The sequence below is a fragment of the Trematomus bernacchii genome, unplaced genomic scaffold, assembly GCF_902827165.1.
Source record: "Trematomus bernacchii unplaced genomic scaffold, fTreBer1.1, whole genome shotgun sequence".
NCBI lineage: Eukaryota > Metazoa > Chordata > Actinopteri > Perciformes > Nototheniidae > Trematomus > Trematomus bernacchii.
The window spans coordinates 19,459,976-19,483,293 of record NW_022987593.1 but is presented as its reverse complement, the minus strand read 5'-3'; the positions used below and the strand labels follow the sequence as shown (position 1 = coordinate 19,483,293).

General features: G+C 42.2%; 3 protein-coding genes across 3 annotated transcripts in view; all 3 read right to left on the bottom strand.

Moving 5' to 3' along the window:
* LOC117482071 (B-cell receptor CD22-like) overlaps window positions 1–23,318 on the bottom strand; it is a 1,109,798-nt gene that overhangs the window by 1,057,743 nt on the left and 28,737 nt on the right. The gene's annotated exons all lie outside the window — the stretch shown is intronic.
* Window positions 793–9,609, bottom strand: wdr83os (WD repeat domain 83 opposite strand). The gene is made up of 4 exons (XM_034130112.1): window positions 9,451–9,609; window positions 7,378–7,483; window positions 4,726–4,823; window positions 793–1,190 (listed from the first exon to the last, which is right to left on the bottom strand). Exons 1-4 carry the CDS (start codon window positions 9,498–9,500, stop codon window positions 1,124–1,126), a joined length of 321 nt encoding a protein of 106 aa, XP_033986003.1. The 5' UTR covers window positions 9,501–9,609; the 3' UTR covers window positions 793–1,123.
* On the bottom strand, window positions 11,109–15,871 carry LOC117482010. Its single transcript, XM_034129955.1, has 11 exons — window positions 15,808–15,871; window positions 15,651–15,730; window positions 14,312–14,668; window positions 13,974–14,183; window positions 13,492–13,845; window positions 13,059–13,283; window positions 12,081–12,106; window positions 11,846–11,987; window positions 11,583–11,670; window positions 11,430–11,484; window positions 11,109–11,192 (listed from the first exon to the last, which is right to left on the bottom strand). Exons 1-11 carry the CDS (start codon window positions 15,822–15,824, stop codon window positions 11,109–11,111), a joined length of 1,638 nt encoding a protein of 545 aa, XP_033985846.1. The 5' UTR covers window positions 15,825–15,871.

Below are 23,318 nucleotides of genomic sequence, written 5' to 3'. Positions count from 1 at the left end.
GACGCCATGATAAGACTGATGTTACGCTGAGAGCAGCCGGGAAAAGCACTGACATGGGCGCAGCCTCTCTGGTGGTTGACTAATCAGAACGAGTGGCCGAGCTGACCAATCGGAGCACACTAGGCTCACAGGGAGGGGGGGGCAAGAGCTCCAACGAGTCGTTTAGTGGAGAAAGTGAATACTGCTGAATACACATGCTTGACAGAGATGCTGTATGCGAAACCAATGTGAGTTTGGAAAATTGCACAGTATAAATCTATTTTAGTATACCTCAACAATGTAATTATGATCAGTGGAAATGGCCATGACATGGGCCCTTTAAAAGGTTTTTCGCCTGCCGTCTGTCTGCAGACTTGTCAAAGCATTAATTCATGGTTTTACTAACCGGTATCAGTATGTTGTTACTTCGGCATCATTTTGAAACGTGTATTACAATTAAATCACGGTCAAATATGTCCATCTTGTTGTAGTTGTAGCCCCCTTGCCAGCTATTCTCTCTCTAGTTTAGCATACTCAGCCCGACTCAGCCTCGTTGTCTCTGGCCCTAGACCCGCGATTTTATGAGGCCAGAAAAACTGTGAATTAGGACCCGCCGGCCGGTACTAGGCCAAGTGGAAACGCAACCAAAGACGGGCCGCTGACGTCACAGCCCTCTTAAACCGTGCTCCGCGCTGTAGTGGAAACGCGCCATATGTAGCCTACATCACATTACTTTACAGATAAGTAAATCACATTACTTCATACGTAGTGTGTGCATGATTCACATGTTCTTCCAAGGACAAAGAGAAGCAGTCTCTTTTAAAATTGTACAACTTTATTCAGGACATCCTGCGACAGATCAGCCAGACAGTAAAATGTTGAAGATTTCATCAACAAACAGAGTTAGAAAAGGTTAAAAAGAGAATAACATGAGTATGCAGTCAAAGAGCATTTCATCTCTCCGCTCTGACGTAGTGTCCTCCTTACTGCCCCCCCCAGTCATCCGTTTCCTCTCTTTCTAATTCATATTAACTTCCTTTCTGTCTCTGTTTCTCCTCAACGATGGCCAGAGGGGGCGATTAGCTGTTTCATTCAACTCCAGCATCCAGGGTTCACTTCCTGCTCTTCTGTGATTGGCTCTCGGTTACCATGGAGGAGACATTGGCTGTGGGTTCTGGAGGTAAGACATGACGACTGCTGAGATGGAAAGCCTGCAGAAGAGAGAGAGAAAGCGTCGTATTAAAAGGTGCTTCGACAGCACAACTTGAATACATGACTACCTTAGTTCAATGTGTTTTATGAATAGAGCGCTGCAGGAATGATTCCTAAAAACTGGAAGTGAGTTTACGTGTTTTGCACTTCTGGTTCCTGCCTATGTAAATGGGTTTTGGTTACACGCCTAAAAAGAGAGAGTATTCATGTTTGTTTTTGGTATTTTTTAAGCTTTACCAATCTCAAAAAACGATGGTTTCTAACAAGTGTCTAAATGAGACGACTAAACGTAATCACGACCAACGTTAGCCACCTTTAGCTTAGCATGGTGACGTGAAGTCATGTGACTGTGCTGTAGTTCCTTTATAGCCCAACATTAGCCGCCTTTAGCTTAGCGGTGGTGACGTGAAGTCATGTGACTGTGCTGTAGTTCCTTTATAGCCCAACATTAGCCTCCTTTAGCTTAGCGGTGGTGACGTGAAGTCATGTGACCGTGCTGTAGTTCAGATATATCGATAAAAAAAAAAAAATCAGCAATAATCCAAAACTCATCTTAACAATACGTCGTCCCTACACCACTCTATTGGGGTGATACATGAAAGTGTGTAATTGTGTATTTTTTTATCAATACTTTTATAAAGTAATTTTTTACATGTCAATATTTACATGTAATTCACATTCAAATGTATACAATATTTGTTCATAGAGATTACTGCCCCTTATTTTTGTCAAATAGGAGACGCTACCCTAAACATTTTACCTTTTTTTTCTGTGTTTCAATTACAGACTGTATATAAGGTTGCAACATGGCACACCATGACACACACTTGACTGCAATTAACACTTTATTCATAGGATAATTTGAATTAGGAATGTCTCAAGGACGAATCCCATGCAGCCCGAGTCTTCAAATAAAAAAAACACGGCGCCGACACCTGAGCATCGTTATCGAGGTGTAAGAGGTTTTGCTAACTTGGGAGTTTTCTTTCTTTCTTATTTGCATTCGTTGCGGTTCATGGGCTCATTTGCTTGTGTGACATTTAAGAAAATTACTTTTTAATATTGCCTTTGAAGCAAAAACACACTTCAGTTGTCTTTTAATTATCAAGCGAGGTATTTTGCTGACAAGTTTGGCATTTAATGAAACACTGAGCACAGGTATAAAGTATAAAGACTGTGGTATTTTTTTAAGCTTTAACAGTCTTAAAAAAAGGGGGTTGCTAACAAGTGTCTAAATGAGACGACTAAACGTCATCACGCCCAAATGTAGCCACCTTTAGCTTAGCGGTGGTGTTGTGAAGTCATGTGACCGTGCTGTCGTTCCTTTATAGCCCAACATTAGCCTCCTTTAGCTTAGCGGTGGTGACGTGAAGTCATGTGACCGTGCTGTCGTTCCTTTATAGCCCAACATTAGCCTCCTTTAGCTTAGCGGTGGTGACGTGAAGTCATGTGACCGTGCTGTAGTTCCTTTATAGCTCAACATTAGCCACCTTTAGCTTAGCGGTGGTGACGTGAAGTCATGTGACCGTGCTGTAGTTCCTTTATAGCCCAACATTAGCCGCCTTTAGCTTAGCGGTGGTGACGTGAAGTCATGTGACCGTGCTGTCGTTCCTTTATAGCCCAACATTAGCCGCCTTTAGCTTAGCGGTGGTGTCGTGAAGTCATGTGACCGTGCTGTAGTTCCTTTATAGCCCAACATAATTGAATCAAACATGTATGGAGGCAGGTTATCCTGATAATCCCAATGTCATGCCTGCCCTCCACAGCTCTTCCATCCTGTATTCCCCCCCTCTCCCTTTTGTTTAACACACTGACATCAGATCTTGGCTGCAGACGGATGTCCTGGCCTTGAAGCAGCTTTTACGCTCCGATGTATTACGTTCATTGTCTGCCAAACATTACGCTTTACTAAACTCTGAGTGCATCAAGACCGTCTTAAACACAACCTCATCTCCACGATTGACCGGGAGTTTTCCTTTTTTTTTTTTAACTTATTGTAAATCAGAGTGCGGGGCCTGGACACGTAGTAGTTCTGTTTTATAAGCAGATGGAAGTGGAGGTCACACAGTTAAAAGCTTTTGGACGTTACAGTTGGCTCAGCGCGAGTCTCAGAGGCAGACAGGAGCGTAGATGAATAATTCAGGAGTATAACGTAAACAAAAAGTACCTTTTATTAGTTGTCCTAATTATAGAGACTTTAAAAGATACATGGGGAGCCTTGCACTGGATGGAGACGTTTAATTTAATATCAGGATACCAAAGGAATATTATTCTTGTGGCAAAATGTATAGCAATAAGACAAATTCATGCCAAATAATCAATTCAATCCATCCATGTGTTCCACTGTTATTCTCTATTTAAAGGTGTTCACAAATGACACACTTTAAATTACTACATTTTACCTTAAAGGTCACCTATCATGCTATCTTTAGGCAATAGCATAGGTTTCAGATATTTACAAATATATAAAAAACATGTCTATGAAGTGTTTTGCTCAAAACACCAAACAGATCATTCTAGCCATGCCTCATATCCCTCTATTTCACTTCCTGTTTCAAAAGTGCTGATTTGGGGTATAAAGCTTTAAAAAGGAGGGGTCTGAGCTCATGCGGGACCCGGCAGCTACTGTCTAAACTAAATACTGCCGTGATGAAACGCCATATCATGGATTATCAAGGATTCTCTCTGAAACAGTATGGAGCTCAAAGGCTTTCTCTCTTGCCGGTTATACCACAAGGTGAGTTCCTTTTTATTTCCTGCTTCTTCACACACATGCTCTCCAGTACAGGTTAGCTCTGAGTGTTAGCGATGCTAATGTAAACACCGACCATATTACGTCCAAAACAGTCGGGCATTGTTTCTGATAGCAACGTTTCTGATAGGGCCGTGGGTCCACATTTCAGATATTACGTCATATCGGACGCAAATCTGGATCAGCTCCGTTGTTCCCCCGTTTTTAGAGATTTGGGTACGGAGGAAAAGAGAGAGGGTTTTATTTTCTGACGCTGCGTGAGTTCCCCGACACACCGGGGACACATGTTTATGTAGAAAAGACATCAAAAAGTGCATTTTGCATGATAGGTCCCCTTTAAGATATCCACATTATATGATATTAAAACTGAGCAAAACATAAAAAATACACATTTCAGAGGCAAAAAAAAGCTTTTTCTGACATTTGAGTGAAATAATTCAATTCTAATGAAAATTGTTAGTGATTATTTTCCTTCGGATCAACAACTCATTGTCCCTGTAAAAAAATAACATGATAGGATCTTTTTTATAAGACAGAGCCCACTGAGAGTCAGTGAGCTTTAATATATTACATTATTTCCGGCTTAACGTCAAAATAATGTATTTTGGTAATCAAAGGAAAAGCTAGACTCCGTAATTTCCTATATTTTCCTCTGGTGTCTTTGCTGAAGCCCTCCGAAGGACACAGTCGTTCTGCAGTGTCTCTGTGTTACAAGATCAATGCATTTTGGCATAAGGAGGACACACGTAGAGAACATCCCGTACACCAAGCTTTAAACTCACATGAAGCTGCTCATCATCTGTTTGGTGTCCTCTGAACTTCTGGAGTTTGCAAAGCTGATGAACGAGCAGTACACCGCGATCCAGGCACACCACTTCAGCTGAAACACACACACACACACACACACACACACACACACACACACACACACACACACACACACACACACACACACACACACACACACACACACACACACACACACACACACACACACACACACACACACACACACACACACACACACACACACACACACACACACACACACACACACACACACACACACACACACACACACACACACACACACACACACACACACACACACACACACACACACACACACACACACACACACACACACACGTTAAAAGGTTGAGATATACATAGATATCTTGCTACATGATTAAGGTGAGATTATTGTCACCCATGGAGAGATGTATGTTATATGCACAGTAACTATTCTGCACACATTTGAGTACGTATATGCGGGTGTATGGTGTATGTATGTTATGTCTGAATGTTTACAAAAATGACAATAAAAAGAGTATTACTAAAATAAAAGATTAGTCAGTTCAAAAATAAACCGTATATCTGTTTAACGTGACATCAGATGCTAGTTAGAAGAAAAGGAACAGAAAGACAGACTGTATTAACAAATGATGAATACATGTAAAAGGGAGTTGGTAAAGATGATCCAAGACATACTGAATTAATGAGTAGACGACCTTCAATTCAAAGCGGTGTCATTTGAAAACATGCATGTACCCTGGCCGGTATACGGAAGCGCATAACGTGGTGTGCCATCCATACACAATTCCCCAAAAGGTTAAAAGCACTCAAGCAAAAGCTGTTGTTAAATGCAAAGGGCTGCTCTGATAGCCTTTCTTAGTGTCTGATATCCATAGAGATTAATTTAGGGGTCTTTTTATTCAACGCCTAGTAAAACATCCACTTTTTGTGGAAAACCCCACAGACAGCTGTTTCTTTGTCAAGCTTTACCTAAAAAACGTCTCAGATATTTACAGAGGTTAAGGATTTATGCAGCGGTGGAAGAAGTATTCAGATGCTTAACTTGATAGTCTGTTAACCAGCTCATAGAGTCCTATTGTGAACCAGGAAAGGTTGAGTACCCCAACGTTTTATCTTAACAATGTATAGTAGGCTCCCCAGCACATAGAAACTGCCGGATGCTAACTAGCATACGTTGCATTCATAAGCAGCATATACAGAAAATAGTGAAGAAATTGCTTGGACGATTTGGACAATATTGGATTGGTTTTGGAGGTTATTGAGGATGTCGAACTCATTTCTGACATTTTCAGGATAAAAAATGGCAGTTTTAACCAGACAGCGGCCATAATTGTAGTCTCGTTGGTTGATTTTGGTTCGATTTTAAAGTTTTAGGGGACTTAAAACTGCCATTTTTTATCCTACAAATGTCAGATATGGATTTAACATCTGTAATAACATCCAAAACCACCCCAAAAGTGTCCAAACCATTTTTGAGCCAGTGGTTTCACTTACAATAATGTTACTAAAGTTCATTACTTGAGTCAATGTACTTAGTTATTTCCCACCTCTGGATTTATGCTATTTGGTTATTGGACAGGCAATCAATTAAACAAATGACCCCTATTGGAGTGGGAGGCCACAGGGGCCGTCTCCTCTTTGTTTCCTTCATTGTGTCCTCAGGGCTGAAAGTCAAAAGACGCCCTTCATCTGGAAAGGTGAGTTTACCTTTCATTTTCCAAATGGAGCGATTCTCACACACACACACACACACACACACACACACACACACACACACACACACACACACACACACACACACACACACACACACACACACACACACACACACACACACACACACACACACACACACACACACACACACACACACACACACACACACACACACACACACACACACACACACACACACACACACACACACACACACACACACACACACACACACACACACACACACACACACACACACACACACACACACACACACACACACACACACACACACACACACACACACACACACGCTCTTTATGTTAAATTGAAACCAACTCATCAACCCCAGTACTGATCATTAAACTGATTCTAATTGTGCTTTTTTTTAAATAGGAACTCATTAATTCAACCTTTATTCATAATCCATAGATCATTGAGAGGCTACCTTCATTGATACAAACATTGAGTCAATTACAAATAAAAGCAAAAACAACAACAACGAAGAGATATACAAACCGTGAAGAGACAATCCCATTACAAGAACAGTAAAAGCCATAACAACGTTGGATTAGGGAAAGTCATTTGACAGATGCGTGTGTGTGTGTGTGTGTGTGTGTGTGTGTGTGTGTGTGTGTGTGTGTGTGTGTGTGTGTGTGTGTGTGTGGTGTGAACCCCCGGGAGTCCCTGCAGTATAACAGCGAGGTTGTTTCTGTCTCTGTCCTTAAATGAGGTTAGCCTGTATCAAACCTCTGCGATATTTGATCCCCTGTGTGTGTGTGTGTGTGCGTGTGCGTGTGCATGTGCGTGTGCATGTGCGTGTGTGTGTGTGTGTGTGCGTGTGCGTGTGCGTGTGCGTGTGCATGTGCGTGTGTGTGTGTGTGCGTGTGTGTGTGTGTCACCTTGAGCATCAGTCCACACATGCTGAAGATCATGCCGAGCAGGTTCATGTAGTCGGGAGTGGGGTCCTCCAGAGTGGGATTGGACTCTGTGCTGGGAGCCTTGTACCTGCGTATATATAGACATTCAAAACTGAATTTAACAAGCATTTCATTATTCATGCACTGTTACCACACGGATCATATGTTACTTTTACAATTAAGAGCTGCAGCGAGTAGTCGACGTATCAATAAGTCAATCAGCAGAAGAATAATCGCCAACAAAACATTTTTAATCGTCAAAGAAATGAACAGAATTCTTTTTTTCCTCATATTGAACTGAATAATTTGGAAAAGCAAGACACTCAAAGACATTTCCGACTTTGAGGGATGGACATTTACTAAACAATTACATCTAGAAATGATTTGACGGATGATAACTGTCAATTAAAGCCCTATTTCTCAAACAATGTATACATTTCCAAATCAATGGCATTGCTATCCTGCTACAACATCATCCATTGTTCTGGCAAGACCACCACATATGTTATAACCTGGCTGCAAGCATGTACTGTCCTTCAGTTTAAAGAGAGTTAGGATAAGATATTAGGATCAGAATTTATTACATTACATGTTAGACGCTTTTATCCAAAGCGACTTACATACATTCAGTACTGTGGACAATCCCCACAGGAGCAACTGAAGTGTCTCAGGGACACAACGACATGCTGACAGTGGCTCGAACTTGCTATCCCCTGATTCGAAGTCCAGCACACTATCCACTGAGCCACAGCCTCCCCCCTTTATTTATTTGTCGTCACATTCAGGGTAGATAAGTAATCTCAATCTTTAGTTATTTATATAGCACATCTAAAACAACCTCAGTGCTGCACTGTACTCGATACTAGTCGAACATGAACAGACACACACAGCATCACAATGAAGTGTGCGTGAGTGTGTGTGTGTGTGTGTGTGTGTGTGTGTGTGTGTGTGTGTGTGTGTGTGTGTGTGTGTGTGTGTACTTCTTAAGTACCTGTTCTGGTGGCTTTACAATATAAAATAACACAATGGGAGTAAAATAATAAAACAATAATTAAAAACAAGATAAAAAAGCACAATACCTAGAAACCTAAAAACACATTAAAATGTCAAAATGTTATGTTCAACTATTATTAAAAGCCAGTACAAAGAGGTGAGTTTTTAGCTGAGATTCAAAAGTAAGGAGCAGGAGTGTTTATCTAATAAAACAAGTGTAACACGTAGAAAGAAGTGTGGTAGATAACAGTAGTACTACCATCAATTGCACAGATTTACGTACAGATGCTATGCCCGTATGCTTCAATATCAGTGTTCATTCTGTAAAGAAAGATCTCCGCTTAATGAAATTAGATGCAGTAGAGAATCTGTCTATCGCCCTAAAACAGCGAGAGGCCTTCAGCAAACTGTTGACATAACACTGGAAGCACACTATTGATAAAGATCTCCATTCACTGAAAACTAAGAGACTAATAAACCAAACTGTGAGAATGTTTAGCAGCAGGTTAACTACTGTTGTCTGTATATATGTCAATAGACAGTGGTTTGTTGTATTATCCTTCCACTAAAATGCTATTTGGCACCAAAAAAAAGAAGCCCAAAAGAGTGAATTACTAACTAACCATAATGAGCTAAGTGTTGTGGAGCTGCAGAGGTATATATATATTATTTTTGGCACATATCCTTTCAAGAATAGTATGTTTAAATGCATATTTCAATGATAATAAGAATCCCTTCAATATATCAGTCAAACATAATTGGCTTTTCTTGCAAATAAAGTAGCTTAAGTATATATTTCTAAACAACCCAAATACAAAATTATGAGCTATTAAGTGATATATTAAATCACTAACAGCTGTCTTGATATTAAGCCATTATCATATTGTTGTAGCTTAATGTATGGGTAGTTGGTAGTGTGTAAATGCCACCTCTATATCAGCTAATTGCTAATCCCTTTTAACTCATGACTGTGTTAAAGGTAAGCTAGTTAGCTGTTAGCTTACCGTTGAACAAGCCATCAAATCCATCAAAAAACGGATTGTTTCGGTTGTAAAAACTCACCTTAAAATCTTGGCTGGTCTCCTCAGGTCTGACATGTTGTTGGAAGACATGATGAATCACAATAAGATGTTTTTTTACGAGGAAATGTAAACTCCAGTTAGCGACTGACAGCTGATCGGCTTCACTACGAGGAGTAAAGGGGGGGACGTCACTTCCGGGGGTTTTCATCTTCTTCTTCGTTTCTCGGTTTTTGGCGGATTGCAAACAACTTTAAGGTGCATACCGCCACCTACTGTACAAGAGCGTGTATCACCATATCATCCTACCAGCACTTGTGGAATTATACCACTGTGTTTACGTTGTTTTAAATTCTTCCAATCAATCTGGTTTCACTCAAATACTTAAGAATGGCCTTCCTGGTAGCTCTTACCCCCTCACCTTCTGTTCCCAGTGTCCCCATCAGGCTCCACTCCCTTCCTGCCTCTCTGACCCTGTCTCTTAGTTTCCCCTCTCTGTTTTGCAGTGTAATACGATGTGTTCCACATTTTCTTTCACTCGCATTCTTCAACTTCGCTTTTTCCCATTATAAACATCGTGCCGTTTAATCCTGTATGATCCAGTCTGAGTCTAGTGATGGTGATCTCCTCCCGTCGGTTCCTTTCTGTATAGACCTTTGTTATGACTGATTTCTGGAACTTGTGGTATCTCCTCCCTTTCTGATATTCCTCCCACCTTTTCTGTCATATTTCCATACCCTTCTTCTTAATTATTGCTTTTCCTTCTCCTTTCCCAACTGAAACTGTTATTGCTATTTCCTTCTGTAACGCCTCTTTTGCTAACTTATCAGCATGCTCATTCCCTTTAACCCCCTCATGTGCAGGCACCCAGCATAACTGCACATCTATCCCCCTCCTCTGAAGTCTCAGGAAGCAGTGGTTAAGTTCAATGATTACTCTGTACGGATGTGACTTGATCATCCTTTCTGAACAACATCCCATAATTGGTCTGTGGCTGAGAGGAAGAGCGGCAGGGGCGGACTGGCCATCGGGACGAATCCCAATGGGCCGGTACTGAAGTGGGCCGGTCGGACGATGTGGGCCGGTCGGTAACCCCCCCGTTGATAAGTTACCGAGGTGGGCCGGCGGTACCGAAGTGGGCCGGTCGAGAGTCCCGGGCTGATTGTGCTGATCTGATTTGTGTGAAATGTGATGTTTTTAGGCTCTCTCTTTAAACAGACTTCATTGTCTCTGTCAGCAGGATAGTTATTAACCAAGACACTGATGAGGATTTTTTTAAGTTATTTATTACGTGGAATTTAAAAAAACAATTTGACGAGACTTTTGTCATATCAACAAATCTGCATAACAAATAAGCATGTACACATAGTTGAAGCAGTAATATAGAGCACCTGACCATCGGCTGGTCTTGACAACAAATCATGTTATTCACTTCACATTCTTCTAAACCTACAAGCTGCTGCTACTGAAAACTGACTATACAAACTTTAAGAGTTGAACGTGAATATATCCACTTTGCACACATCCTGCACAGCCTCGCTCTCCACAGGGACATTTCAACGTCCTTCTTCTTTGTTTCCATCAGGTGAGCGTCTGAAGAAAATCACAGAAACTTTGTGTAAAGTTACAGCTGGAACTGTGACTCTAAATGTGGAGTGGGCCTGTTTGATCTGATGCAGGAGGCTCTAACCTGACTGGACTTCACACCATGTCTTCCTGCTCCTCTGTGTCTTCTGTCTGTGCTGCAGTGTGTGAGTCGTTCTCATACTCAGGAACAGAGTCCAACTGATGAAGAGAGAGAAGACACAATTAGACCCTCATTCATGAAACCTGCATATACTTTAAGATTTTATAAAACATTTTTCATATTTTAAAGTTGATGCTAATTATTTCTTGGCTAAATTCATTTCTGGTTTCAACTCAGGAAGTTGTCTTTAATCACAAGTTCTCTTCACATTGCATTTATGAGCCACAGTATAGCTTTGACGAAGGGGAAATGTCAATAGGTCCGCTCTCTCTCACCGCTATCTCTTCAGGTTCATGTGCTTCAGTGGTGGAGCGCAGAGCTTTCTTCTTCCTGGATTAAGGACAACAACAAATACAGATTTTATTTCATAACAGTAAACTAAAACATGTAAGAAGGATGTTTAAACTGATGAATTTCTATTGTTGTACCTCATCCACAGACTCAGGAGAAACACAGGAATCAGCATCAAGGCCCCCAGAGTCGTCCTGATGATATTCACTATCATTGTTGAACTCCCTAGAAACATGAATACATATGTGATACTTCTAACTGCTGGATTGATAAATCACATTGTCAGTGTGATCCACCTCTGACACCATGGAGGTTCCTCCCTGAACACTGACATTTTGAATATGCTCGGGTTGCTTCATATTACAAAGTGAATCAGTTCTGGTGAATGTAGAGAACTTACCTGTTCCAACACTCAGATGAAAGGTGGAGTTACTACGTCCTAACTTGTTCTGGGCTCCACAGGAATAACTCCCACTGTGTTCAGCTCTGAAGTCAGTGATGGTGAAGATCTGTCCTGAAGCTTTTGGAGAGTCTTCATCCTCCTTGTACCAGGTGTAGTTAGCTGCTGGGTTAGCATCACTGCTACAGGTCAGAGTCACTGAACTGCCCTCCTCTATCTCAGCAGAGGGACTCACTGACACAGAGGGAGGCTTTGGAGGATCTGGAGGAGAAATGTGAACAGTACATATTCAGAATGTGTTTCTCACTGCATTAGCTCAAAGGGTATCTACATTATTGAACGCTGAATAACTGCATTTCGAGTCATTACAGAGCATTGAATGAGGAACTCATTCCAAAATAACCCTAACTTGAAGGACAGTTGTTGAGTATTTACTAATCACATTTTGTAGAGTACACTGAAAACACTAAAACATTGACTTTAATTAAATGTATTATGTCAATAAATAAAAAAATGTTGCATTAGGTGAGTTGAAAGCAATAATATGAATTTGAACCTAATATTTTTCATTCAAAATGTATATTATTGCTTTCAACCAACCTGATACAATTATGTGTCATTTGTCATGGTTTAAACCTGAACATCTTCATCTTGCTAGCAGACTAACTCTAACCCTGCATGGAGACTGTGATGTTAATCACTGTGCACTAAGTATTCTTGGAGATTAGAATAATACACGTCATATTGAGCTGTACATCTCTCTGTATGATAAACTGTTTTTTTTATTTGTAATACTGTTTTTTCACCTCCTTAATGTTTATTCTAAAGTGGGCCCACATCATGATTAAATTATGTTGCAGCTGCCGACTGAGGTTTTTAGTGAGAATCCAGTTTTTTCATCTTGCTCCTGTAACTTGGAATAACATGAAGAGCAATATAAAGCTAACCTTATTTATGATAGATATTTTGTGATGTTTCTTGCTGCCTACCGGATTTTCTGTTATTGTTGATATTTTGTATTTTTACCTCTGATATGTTGTAAATGATGTCTCTACCAAAATCTATTTAATATGTATGTTGTTTACCTAGAAAGCTTTTTGTTTCTATAAATAATACTGCTGCTCTGCATTAAGAATCAGAAGACTATTGTAAGGTTTCTAGCTGAAATTGTCAATGTATTGAAATGTCAGTGTTTGTGTATGAGTGAACTCACACACTATAGGAGAAGAGAAGTCTTCATGACCTTCCAGAGCACAAGACATAGTGTCTGTGAGTTGAATCCAGCCTTTATAGGAAGATATTGATGTTGTCGTGAATTTCTCTCCGTTCTTGAACCAGACGTAGGAAACACCAGCTGGACTGCAGCTGGTGTGACACTTCAGCTCTGCATAGGTGTAAGGCTGCTGGTCAGTTGCTCTGATCACCTGCACCTGCAGAGCTGGATATGAGAAAAATAAACAATATTATATCACTCGGTCTGAAATGAAACTGATGATAAATGTACATACCCATTAACACAACATTCTAAAGTAGGTGAACAAATATGATAACTCATCCAACAGTAATTACAAAAACTCAACTTCCAGTATGTTTTCATTGTAATGTGTTGGTGTATACAGAATACATCAGTTTGTGTTGATCAGTACCTGTGACAGTCAGAGTTGTTCCAGGTAAATCACTCCTCCATTCAAAGCTTGGCGTTTTGAATTTGAAGAGATACTGAGCTGAATCTGAGTCTCTCAGGTCAGAGATCCTCAGAGTGGAGCGTCCTCTCTCTGTTTCAAGGATCTGAACACGACCTGCATACTGGGGGTCTTCACTAAGGTCCTCAGGCTGAGAGGGATTCTGTCCCTGATGACTACGCTCAGGACTGAACCAGAATTTAGATTTAATACAGTCATTACTGCTGTACGTGCAGGAAATGTCCACTGATGATCCTTTGAGGGCGCAGATACTTCCTTCAGTGTAAGTCAGTGTGTTGCTGTCTCGACCAGTGACACCTGAAACATAAAAATAAATGGTAAACCATATTTTTACCAGAGTTGATGAGAAGTCACAAACCCATACAGTTAGCTATGGCTTCCACTAGATGGTGTTATGTTAGAATAAGGTAGTGAAGTGAACTCACACACTGAAGGGGAGAGAGAGTCCTCATATCCTTTCAAAGCACAGGAATAGCTGTCTGGATAATTAAAGTCGACCTGAAGAGAAGATGTTCCTGACAGAGCGTTTCCTCCGTTCTTGTACCAGACGTAATCATTATCAGGTAAATCACAACTGCTCTGACACTTCAGGTTTGCTCTGCTATAATATTTGCGTTCCACCTGCACCGAGAGATCTGTATTTGTGAAGAAGGAACAGGAATGTTATTTAAGAATAAACTCTCAACATTCATGTATATAAAAACACATCACAATTATATTATTGTTTTCTTAATGTTGAACATTTGGAACTGATTGGTGTTACCTGTGAGAGACAAAGTGACTCCAGGTTCACCCCTATATCTTCCTCCTGCTCGGTTTGTTTCAAACCTGAACCTGTAGTCAGCTGAGTCGCTCTCTCTCAGGTTTCTGATTCTCAGAGTGCAGATGTTGTTTTCACAGAGATCCTCTACACGACCTGCATACTCTGAGACTGTGGTCAGATCTACAGATTCACCACCTTTCCATTTAGTGAACCAGAGTGTTTTCTCTACTGTGTTAACACTGCCTTTCCATGTAGATGGGTATGTGAAGCTGCATCTTATCTCCACTGTTGATCCTTTCACTGCACAGATCTCAGTGGAAGAGTGAGTCACTCCCCAGTCATCCTGACCCTGAACCACTGAAACACAGAGCACATCAGAAACTAGAATCAAAGTTAATCTATAAATTGTTAAACAATACTGTCAACAAACAATTTGAAAATAAACATTTTACAAATTTACTGGGATAGAGCAGAAAAACACGTGAATTCTTTCTAAGGAACTTTTAAACTGGTACCAATGATACTTTGTTATTTCTTAATCAAACCAGGTAGAATAGAAGTCTACACAAAATGGGTATGTTCAGTTTGACACAAGATTGGAAAATGCCTTCATATAAATAAACAGTGAATGATTAGCGATCATATTAATTAGAATAGTGTGTGATTCTCTGAACAGTTCCCTCTCTGTTCGCTCTGTGGTCAGGTTGCTGCTGAGGTAAGTGTGAACAATAACAATGAATGCAGAACACTGAGGTGTGAGCAGCTTCTGTCTGATATACAGATAAGAAAAAGAAGAAGACTGCTTTAAACTCAGAGTGGGAATATAACACTGAGGTCAGAGAGGAGAGAAGGAACTAGAAGGGTTTGGTGCAGAGGTATGATGCATAAGAGTTGAGTCAATATGTTATGACTTAGAATAATAATATCTCTCTAAATCACTTAAACTTAGTAAAAACGGAGCTGGAGATTCTTTAAGTCGTCTTTAGAAAAAAACAAAGCAAAATGTTTTCACAGAGAGAGGATGGAACAGTTATGCATACACTATATTCTCATTTTAACGCTTGTAAAAGTGATAAGCAAACTGATATTGTATGCAGATGATTGGAGCAAAGGACAGTGGCAACGCACGACAAGATCTTCAGAAAATCCATCAAAAAAACTAGTAACGTCTTTGAGTTTCTACAATTCTACACAATTACATTTAAAATGTTTCTGCTAGGTTTGCCTTTTACACAAATCCATCCCACTTATTCCCACATGTGACCTGATTTTACAAGTCCCACATTTTCCCAGAATCCCCTCTGTTCATGTGATGAATGTAAGTGTAGATGTACAGTACCTGACACAGAGAGCAGGAAGACAACTAATCCACTCGCTGCTGCAGTTAAACTCATAGCTGCTCCTCTCATCTCTGTGAGACTATAAAACATGTCAGATTAAATAATGTTCACAGGAGGTATACAGAATCATTACATCAATAAACTGTTTCTACTCACAGTGAAGGAGGAACCATGTGTTCAAAGATGCCTTTCCTCTGTCACCAATGAGCAGAAGACGGATATCAGACTGTTAAGAGAATTACTTCCTCTTTAGACGATTAATATACATGATGAGCCAAACCCTGTAACACCCACTGCACAATAAAGTTGTATTGTTTTTAAAAAGTATACACGTTAACAGAGACTACGGTTATGCATTAACCTGTGAACCCACGAGGCAGTTTAACTGAACAGGATGAAGAGAACCAAATTAATTATAAGAGAGGATGGAAAATGCCATGTCATTGTTCTTGGTTTGTTTCTTCTCTCTTATCTCTGTGGTCAGGTTGCTTAATTTTTTTTTGAGAAATGCAGAACTTCGAGACGTGGGAAACTTACATGCCTGCCAACATGAACCACTCACACATGGACTGGTAGGACAGACAATGTTTGATGTTTGATAGATGTTGATTAGAAAACAATGCTTTAAATTACTTTGACTTGTTTAAGTGGATCAGTTAGAAAAGCAGTGTGCAGAGAGGTCTTACTTTAAGTTAACCGCACTGCATTGAACAGACTTCATATGAACCATCAGCATGGCTAGATGCCACTGGAGGTCAGATAGGAAATACATATTTTTATAGTTTTGGTGAAATGCCCCCAAAGAGACTTCCACTAGAAAGTGGAGGGAGCTCTCAGAGTGATGAAGCCTGAATGTGCAACAGTTAAGATCCCCCACTAGAGGACAGAGAAACATCACAGATACTGAACAGGACCCTGAAACACATTTTAACATCCAACACTGATAGATACTTTAACATTTGATAACTAAACCATTTTCCTGAAAAAGCAATAGAAAGGATTTAAAATGATAAGGGTAAAACAGTTGATCTCTATGAGCACTGAGGACGTCACACAGTCTGCAGGTGTAGTGAAGGAACAGGAATGCATTAACCTGTGAAACCACGAGGCAGTTTAACTGAACAGGATGAAGAGAACCAAATTAATTATAAGAGAGAATGGAAAATGCCATATCATTTCTCTTGGTTTGTTTCTTCTCTGCTCTCTCTGCGGTCAGGTTGCTTCTGTTTCAGAGAAATGCAGAACTCTGAGACGTGAGAAACTCACATGCCTGTTAGTGTGAACCCAACATGAACACACACATCACACTCATAATCAAGTGGACTGGTAGGATTTGGACACACAGAGTTTAATGATGTGAAAAACACATGTTCAATGACTTTGGATGTTTAGGTGGATCAGTTGAATTAACTGTAAACATATGTCCAATGTTTACATTTATTAAAACACTTTAACATTTGAAAAACAACCTCACAGCATGCAGCAAACTTTATTATGAATGATTTGCATGTTTAGGAGGTAAGAGAGGACATCAGTACTTTAGTAGTTTGGGTGAACTGACCCTTTAAAGCAGACAGTGGAGGGAGCTCTCTGAGTGATGAAGCCTGAATGTGTCTCACTTAAGACCCCCCAGTAGAGGACAGTGAAACATCAGAAACTGAATCAGGACCCGGAGACAATGTACAGTTTAATATTTAACACTGATTGTTTTGGCACATTTAAATTTACTTTTTCGTCATTATCTGAATGTAGCAGGATAAACTGTTCAGCCCTATCAACACGGGGCAACCTTTCTAAAGAGGGGTCAGTGTCGCTCTTGTTCCCTCTTGCTCTTTGGCACGAAGGCCACTTCCGGGTTCCGTTTACGTGCTTTCTCCGCTGGCACCGGTGAGTTTGCACTGGCTGCCGTTTGTAGAAAGACGGCTGTTTTGCCTCAACGTCTGTGCTTCACCGCTACACTGCTGCCTGGCGGGTGTTGCTCTTGGCCTGCATCGTCTGTATTGCCTCTTTGTGTCACTGTGCATTACACTACATGACCACATTTTAAACATTGTTATAGTGGACTGTTCGATGAATTTCTTTTTATGATTAGTTATTGCATTGACCCTGTTGAGTTAAGCTTGTTTTGTTTATTTACTTCAATATTAAGTAGATTGTTGGGTTAATTTCCGTTTCTTTAGTTTAGTTGTTTTCGACCCTGTTCTAAACTTGTTTTGTTTATTTCTGTCGATATTAGTTATATCTCTTAGTATTATTGATTTCTTATTGTCTTTATACTGATCTTATGTGTTGGTTTGTGTATTAATTCGTTTTGACTGTTTCCCCCAGTAATGTGTTTTGTTGGCCCCTCTTTAGTTGCTGAGAGCCAAAGGTGTGTTGGCTCCCCCTGGTGTTGGTGTTCCTTCGTGTGTGTGAGTGTTTAGTGATCACGGGTGCCCTCATTTACTTTGTGGGGATCCCTCTCACCCCTCGTCACCTCCATCCACTGGTAAGCCTCAGCATCCCTTAATTAAGATGTCCCCCTTTATTTCCAGTGTGTATGATGATCTTAATGTGTTTTTTAATGATATTTAATACTTGAAATGAAACATGTGATGAATTGGAACCACCTCTCCTGCCCCTCAGTATTACGAACCTGATGCCTTATTGGTACTTTGAATAATTATTTCCTTGGGTGCAATTCCCAAGGTGGCGTTGTCTGGCTTTTGGTTAAATGTAGATCTTAAATAGGAGTTCAAACAAACACTACCACGTGCCGCCACATTAACATTTTATGAGTTTAACCATTTCTACTCAGGTGTGTTTCTGCCAAATCAGAATATGAGCAAGAATACCTGGAATAAGACAAATGAATGCACGAGAGGATAAAGGGAGGCAGGAATGGATGGTGTAGTAGTGAGTTTCCATATAGAAGTGCTCTGTATTATGATCTGTAAACCTTATTGTTGGCTGCGCCTGACAACACATGAAGTCAAGTTACAGAACACTGTCCATAATAATAATAATAGCTTGCATTTATATAGCGCCTTTCAAGGGACCCAAGGTCGCTTTACAAGTAATAGGGCAAAAACAAACATAACAAAACAAAAGTCAGACAGACCAAACAACAGATCGATTAGGGGCCGAAAGCCTTGGCAAACAGATGGGTCTTGAGGGCCCATTTGAAGGCGTCGAGTGTGGGGATGTTGCGAATCTCTGCAGGGAGAGCGTTCCAGAGGGTGGGGGCTGCCACACTGTAGGCTCTGTCCCCGAAGGTTCGCAGTTTGGTGCGGGGGGTGGTGAGCAGGCCAGAGTCTGAGGACCGCAGGTTCCGGGGTGGGGCATGTGGGTGAAGGATGTCCGATAGGTACTGGGGGGCAAGGGCATGGAGGGACTTGTAGGTGAGGAGGAGTACTTTGTAGGATATACGGAACTTGACCGGCAACCAGTGTAGGTGGATGAGGGTGGGAGTGATGTGCTGCCACGGCTTTGTGTGCGTGAGTACCCTAGCAGCACAGTTTTGGACATACTGGAGCCTGTCCGTTTTTTTTTTGGGAACCCCGAACAGGACACCATTGCAGTAGTCCAAGCGGGTGGTGACAAATGCATGTATTAGGGTTTCAGCAACCGACTCCGAGAGTGACGGTCGGAGTCTGGCAATGTTCCATATTTAGAAGATGCAGAAGAGGATCATACCTTTGACACTTGAAAAAGCCAGTTCAGTCTTTGCTCCTGGGTCTGGTCGTCTGCTGACTAACCACCTGCCAATCTCACTTCTTTCTGTTGTCTCTCTGTATTTTCTCCAAATGAATTTCCGTGCATCTTGTTTGGTCACTAATATATGCCTGTGTATGTTTGCTGTATAAATGAATGGAATATTTATGTAAAGTGTGGCTTCATTGACAAAATAACAAAGAAGTTGATTGATGTCCACAAGAAAACCCTCTACATTAAAAGAAAGGGAGTTCAGGAGACCAGTTTGTGGTGAACAGACCACCTCTCCTCACTGACAAGAGAACACACATCCTAATGGCGGGGCCTCGCATATGACGCACACCTGTTAGCCTGTTCCACCATTCTTCGTTTTCCGAGGCTAGGAAGGATTCTTGCTTCTGAAGCAAGGGACTCGGAAGACGTGTCCTACCAAGCAAGCGTCCTCGACATTGAGAAACACCCACACACTCACACACTTCACTCACACACTTCACTAACTCACACACTTCACTCACTCACACACTTCACTCACTCACACACTTCACTCACTCACACACTTCACTCACTCACACACTTCACTCACACACTTCACTCACTCACACACTTCACTCACTCACACACTTCACTCACTCACACACTTCACTCACTCACACACTTCACTCACACACTTCTCTCACTCACACACTTCTCTCACTCACACACTTTACTCACTCACACACTTCACTCACTCACACACACACACTACTCACTCACTCGCACACACACACTACTCACTCACTCGCACACACACTTCTCTCACTCACACACTTCACTCACTCACACCACTCACACACTTCTCTCACTCACACACTTCACTCACTCACACACACACACACTTCACTCACGTCTCTCACTCACACACACACACTTCACTCACGTGTCACACACACACACACACACACACACACACACACACACACACACACACACACACACCACACACCGACACACACACACACACACACACACCACACACACACCACACACACCACACACACACCCACACACACACACACACACACACACACACACACACACACCACGGCGCGCACGCACGCACACACGGCGCGCAACACGGCACGGACGCACACACGGCACGCACGCACCACACCGCTCGCACGCACACACGGCACGCACGCACACACGGCGCGCACGCACACACGGCACGCACACACGGCAGCACACACGGCACGCACACACGGAACGCACACACGGCAGAACGCACACACGGCACGAACACACGCGCACGCACACACTGCACGCACTCACAACGGCACGCACGCACACACACACACACGGCACGCACGCACGGCGCTCACGCACACACGGCGCTCACGCACACACGGCGCTGCATCACACACTGCACACGCACACACGGCACTACGCACCTCGCTCACCTCACACACCTCACTCACACAGGCACGCACACACACACGCACGCACGCAGTCGTCTCACACACACACACACACACACACACGGCACGAACACCACGCGCACGCACTCACACAGGCGCGCACGCACGCACCACGGCGCGCAGCAGCACACACGGCAGACACACGGCACTCACTCACACACGCTCTCATCACACACTTCACGCACGCACACACGGCGCGCACGCACCACAACGCACTCACACATCACTCACTCACACACTCTCTCACACACACTTCACTCACTCACACACACACACTCACTCACGTCTCTCACTCACACACTTCTCTCACTCACACACTTCTCTCACTCACACACTTCACTCACTCACACACACACTTCACTCACTCACGTCTCTCACACACACACACACACACACACACTTCACTCACACACTTCTCTCACTCACTCACACACTTCTCTCACTCACTCACACACTTCTCTCACTCACTCACACACTTCACTCACACACTTCACTCACACACCTCTCTCACTCACACACGTCTCTCACTCACACACTTCACTCACACACTTCACTCACACACTTCACTAACTCACACACTTCACTCACTCACACACTTCTCTCACTCACACACACACACACACACACACACACACACACACGCGCACACACACACTTCACTCACTCACACACTTCTCTCACTCACACACTTCTCTCACTCACACACTTCACTCACACACTTCACTAAGGCCCATCCCAAACCACTCGCTCGACCCTACCCCTCCGTGGCGGAGTGAACTCCGTCTGTAGCCACACTCGCAGCTCAACGAGGCTCCCTCCTGTCAGATGGAGGGAGTAAATACAGCGGCAAGCTTTGGGACAAACTCCCCTCTCTCCGGCAGAAACAGGAAATGCCGTAACTGTAACAACGGTTTCAAATCAGCATCTCTCAGACAAAAAATGTAAATTAAGAACTCAAATAAAACTCCAAACGTCTTTCATTGTGTTACTTTTTTGTAAAGCTCTTTTAGTTTTAAACCTGATGTTTATAAGCTTCTTAGTTTTTGCAACAGTCTGTAAATATACACAACTTTATAATAAAATGCACACATTTACCTTTTTCTAGACTAAACACAGGTATGATCCTAAGTTAAAAAAAATATGAGGTTATCATGAGGTTGTTAACATCGCAATTTATCAGTGGATGTTTGCTGGAACTGTTTGTAAACAGCGTGTTTCCTGACGGACACACACAGCGTGACTCCGGTCAGGTAGAGACCAGTCTCAAGTCAGCACCGATGCAGACTCGCTGTTTGAGGGTTTGATAGCCCACTCCCCCTCCACACCTCTCCACACTCGTTGGTTTGGAACAGCACTTAATGTGGCGGACCCTCCGCGCGAACGCGCAAACGGAGGGGTAGTGTGTAGGGGTAGGGTGTAGGGGGCGGTTTGGGATTGGGCCTTACTCACACACTTCTCTCACTCACACACTTCTCTCACTCACACACACACTTCACTCACACACACACACGTCTCTCACTCACACACTTCTCTCACACACACTTCTCTCACTCACTCACACACTTCACTCACACACGTCTCTCACTCACACACTTCACTCACACACACACTTCACTCACTCACACTCACACATACTACTCACTCACTCGCACACACACACTTCACTCACTCACGCACACACACTTCTCTCACTCGCTCACAAACACTTCTCTCACTCGCTCACACACACTTCTCACACACACACACACACACACACACACTCACACACGTCTCTCACTCACACACGTCTCTCACTCACTCACACACGTCTCTCACTCACACACTTCTCTCACTCACACACTTCACTCACACACTTCTCTCACTCACTCACACACTTCTCTCACTCACTCACACACTTCACTCACACACCTCTCTCACTCACACACTTCACTCACACACGTCTCTCACTCACACACTTCTCACTCACACACTTCACTCACACACTTCTCTCACTCACACACTTCACTCACACACACACACTTCACTCACACACTTCTCTCACTCAGTGTGACAGCCTTCACTCACACACACTTCTCTCACTCACACACTTCTCTCACTCACACACTTCACTCACACACTTCTCTCACACACACACTTCACTCACACACACACACTTCACTCACACACTTCTCTCACTCAGTGTGACAGCCTTCACTGTGTTCTTTATACCTTCTGATGTCTCCTCACAAACTCTGCACTTTCATCTCTGCAGCTTGTTTTGTTTAATATTGTTTCCAGTGTTTTTATTTCAAGTGAACACGTGCAATTATTCTATTTAGAAATGACAGATTAGTGACACTGATGCTATCATTAGCATTAGTGTGGACGAGAGTTATGGACATTTCAACCTTTATTGATGAACTCAAACCAGAACAGAAGGAGAGAAAGGTAAACACATGAAGTACAGAGCAAAAGACTAGGGTCAGAATAACAGGTGTAACAACAAAGCAAAATAGATAAATGCAACAAGTTGTGATGGTT

Excerpts from the sequence above, each read along its gene's own strand:
- wdr83os (XM_034130112.1), bottom strand. The coding sequence starts at position 9,500 with ATGTCTTCCAACAACATGTCAGACCTGAGGAGACCAGCCAAGATTTTA. Across the intron at positions 4,824-7,377 it reads TGTGTGGACTGATGCTCAAG|CTGAAGTGGTGTGCCTGGAT; the intron begins GTGACACACACA and ends TGTGTGTTTCAG. Across the intron at positions 1,191-4,725 it reads CAGATGATGAGCAGCTTCAT|GCTTTCCATCTCAGCAGTCG; the intron begins GTGAGTTTAAAG and ends TCTCTTCTGCAG.
- LOC117482010 (XM_034129955.1), bottom strand. Across the intron at positions 11,988-12,080 it reads CAAAGCCTCCCTCTGTGTCA|GAGGATGAAGACTCTCCAAA; the intron begins GTGAGTCCCTCT and ends ACCTGGTACAAG. Across the intron at positions 11,671-11,845 it reads TCATCTGAGTGTTGGAACAG|GGAGTTCAACAATGATAGTG; the intron begins GTAAGTTCTCTA and ends TCATGTTTCTAG.